Here is a 2,427-nt window from a genome sequence, read left to right on the forward strand (position 1 = left end):
AGTAGTTAGATGGATAGTGTTTAAAATTAGGCACATCCTTGCCGCTATTTCCAAATATTTATGTCTTGTCTAGTATTTAAACCTTTAAATACCCTTGTCTTTTTACAATGGTTTATGGATTCATGGAAAGGTGTTGCTCATGTTGTATTATTTTTCTAGTCTGAGTAGCAGTAATGAATCAAGGTGAGTGATTCAAGAGGGATTCATGGTTGTCAGTCATATTTAGGAAGGCTCGATGAGAAAAATTAATAGAGCCCTAGGACGTTGTACTGTAGTATATTGCACTGAAACCTAAATATGCACATGCCTCCGTGCATATTCAGGTTCTCACATCTCTAGAAAGCTAGGACCAGTTAAAGAGTAAAGATGATTGAAACCAAGTGTTATTTGCTAGGGCTGCTATGGGTATCGGTATTTATCCCCCACCTGTTCTTACAATTCATTAACGGTATTACATTTTTGCATGTCGTCTTTACAGCCCCCATTGAATATTGTCGATATTACCTTCATCCATGCAGTTAATTGGTAAAATAAATGCGGGGTTAAATACGGTAGGCATTTGACGATTCTGGTGTAACTACATGGCGTCAGCAACCCCATTCAATACTCTAATGCCTCTCACAAGCGTCAATGGACATTGGGTACTTGATGATTTGTTGCATTTAATACTGACGTAGTTTACAACAAACAGAGAGCAAGGATTGACCACACTTGCATTGCATCTTTTCTTTCACCTCAATTTTTCCCAGTGCATTTACATTGTCGCATAGGCTACAGAAATCAGTGGCGTTAGAGAGGCCCCAAGCTACGGCTTTCCATTCTAAAGTGGACACAGGGTCCGCTTTATTCTCTACACTCTCGTCTACTAAGCTAATTGGCTTGAATCACTCTCGAATTTTACTGTTTTATAATCGGAAAAAGGAAAAACTGCTAAACGGCATGCATTAAACCAAGGTGACTCAAAACGCGACAAGTATCAATGCAAATTCGGAACTCAAAATTTTGCCATTATTTAGCCGTTCTTAGTGTCGAAGAAAGTAACCAAAGCTACGGACAAACATCACAAAAGCACCTTTCCCACATCTCCACCTCAGGCAACGCATTTTCCACCATCTGCCAGAAGCAGCTTTCAACCTCCTCAACTTTTGAGACTGCATATACCGAAATAAACCTGCCACCTTTATTAGAAATAGTTAAGTTGTTCCTGATTTGCATTTTTATATTTTTTAAGGAGGAAAATCACGAAGTAGTGTTAAAATTTCAAGTCAGTGAACACTTTTATTTATTATTGGCTTAAATGCAACAGAAAAAATTCAGTTTGTGTTTGGAGTATCAGAAAGGAGCGATTGTTGTGCGGTGATATAAAGTTGCAAAGGAAATATCAAAACGGACTCACAAATGTGCCGATAACTGAAGCTTAATTCTACTTCGGAGCGTATATCTTCCTCTAAAACAATAGCCCAATTTGGAATCGTAAGAGATGACGATTCAATGGGCGTGGTGTTGTCAGCTTTGACACCCAAACACGCGGCAGTTTCCATAGTAGGGTGATACTGGTCAAAGTCTTTAACTCACTAGAGAAGGAGGCCTTAACGTGACAGGAAAGTGACATTAGTTTGCATTCCACTAAAATGAGAAAGAACGAGAACAGAAGGGGAAGTGCTCTCTAAAAGGCAATAAAGACTGCCTTAATATGTAATAATTGTTCCAAGTTAAAAAAATACAACACCCGCTCAGCTTTCGTAGGTGTAACAAATACTTTCGCCTAACAATCGCGTTATTTACACGTGATCCAACATCATCAGAATGTGAGTAGAACTATAAAAACAACTACGCATGGATGTCCGTGCAGTGCATACAATTTGCTACTCAGCTGTGAGCTTACCTAATTTTCTTAATGTAGACAAGACAGACTGCTTATTCCTCATTTCTTCTAGACACAATGGTCAAGTTTATTTACGCCTTAGTCTTGTTCACACTCGTGACCTCAGAAGCTCCGACTGAGAAGGAGCGCAAAGGGCTTCTTGATTTCCACAATGAAAAAAGAGGAGCTGTAGACCCTCCCGCTACCAATATGTTAGAAATGGTGAGTTTTCATTCGCACCATAATTCGAGCTCCACATCTTCCACGAACCCCCAATCATGCCTCGCTTTTTGCATCAAGCATACAGGAACCCATTTGGGAAGTGTTACACACCCCTGTGATTTCTCCTGCAAAAATTATGCTAATCCTGTAGTATATTGCTAAAGGTGTACAGCAAAGAACTGGAAAATCTGGCAGTTGAATGGGTAAAGAGGTGCAAGTTCGAACACCCAAATTGGAAGGAATATCCTGAATACCGTGGTATCGGACAGAATCTCGCCTTGTCTGGAGGTTCAAGACGCAATTTGGTCGCACAGGCAACTGGGTGGTGGAACGAGGTTGCG

The 2,427-nt window shown here is 40.2% G+C and overlaps 2 protein-coding genes across 2 annotated transcripts in view; one reads left to right on the plus strand and one right to left on the minus strand. All coding sequences in view use genetic code 11, as the record gives it.

Moving 5' to 3' along the window:
* Positions 1-1,047: 1,047 nt before the first annotated feature.
* Positions 1,048-1,541, minus strand: EGR_04627 (hypothetical protein; the record flags this gene model as incomplete). Its single annotated transcript, XM_024493876.1, has 2 exons — positions 1,048-1,151; positions 1,397-1,541. 2 exons carry the CDS (start codon positions 1,539-1,541, stop codon positions 1,048-1,050), a joined length of 249 nt encoding a protein of 82 aa, XP_024351629.1.
* A 295-nt stretch (positions 1,542-1,836) lies between these two features.
* Positions 1,837-2,427, plus strand: part of EGR_04628 (hypothetical protein) — a gene marked incomplete at both ends in the record, with an annotated part of 5,798 nt that continues 5,207 nt past the window's right edge. The window contains one exon of the mRNA XM_024493877.1: positions 1,837-1,950. Coding sequence (XP_024351630.1) covers positions 1,837-1,950 — 114 coding nt within the window. The remainder of the gene's footprint in view (positions 1,951-2,427) is intronic.

The sequence above is a fragment of the Echinococcus granulosus genome (assembly GCF_000524195.1).
Source record: "Echinococcus granulosus chromosome Unknown EG_S00030, whole genome shotgun sequence".
Taxonomy (NCBI): Eukaryota; Metazoa; Platyhelminthes; class Cestoda; order Cyclophyllidea; family Taeniidae; genus Echinococcus; species Echinococcus granulosus.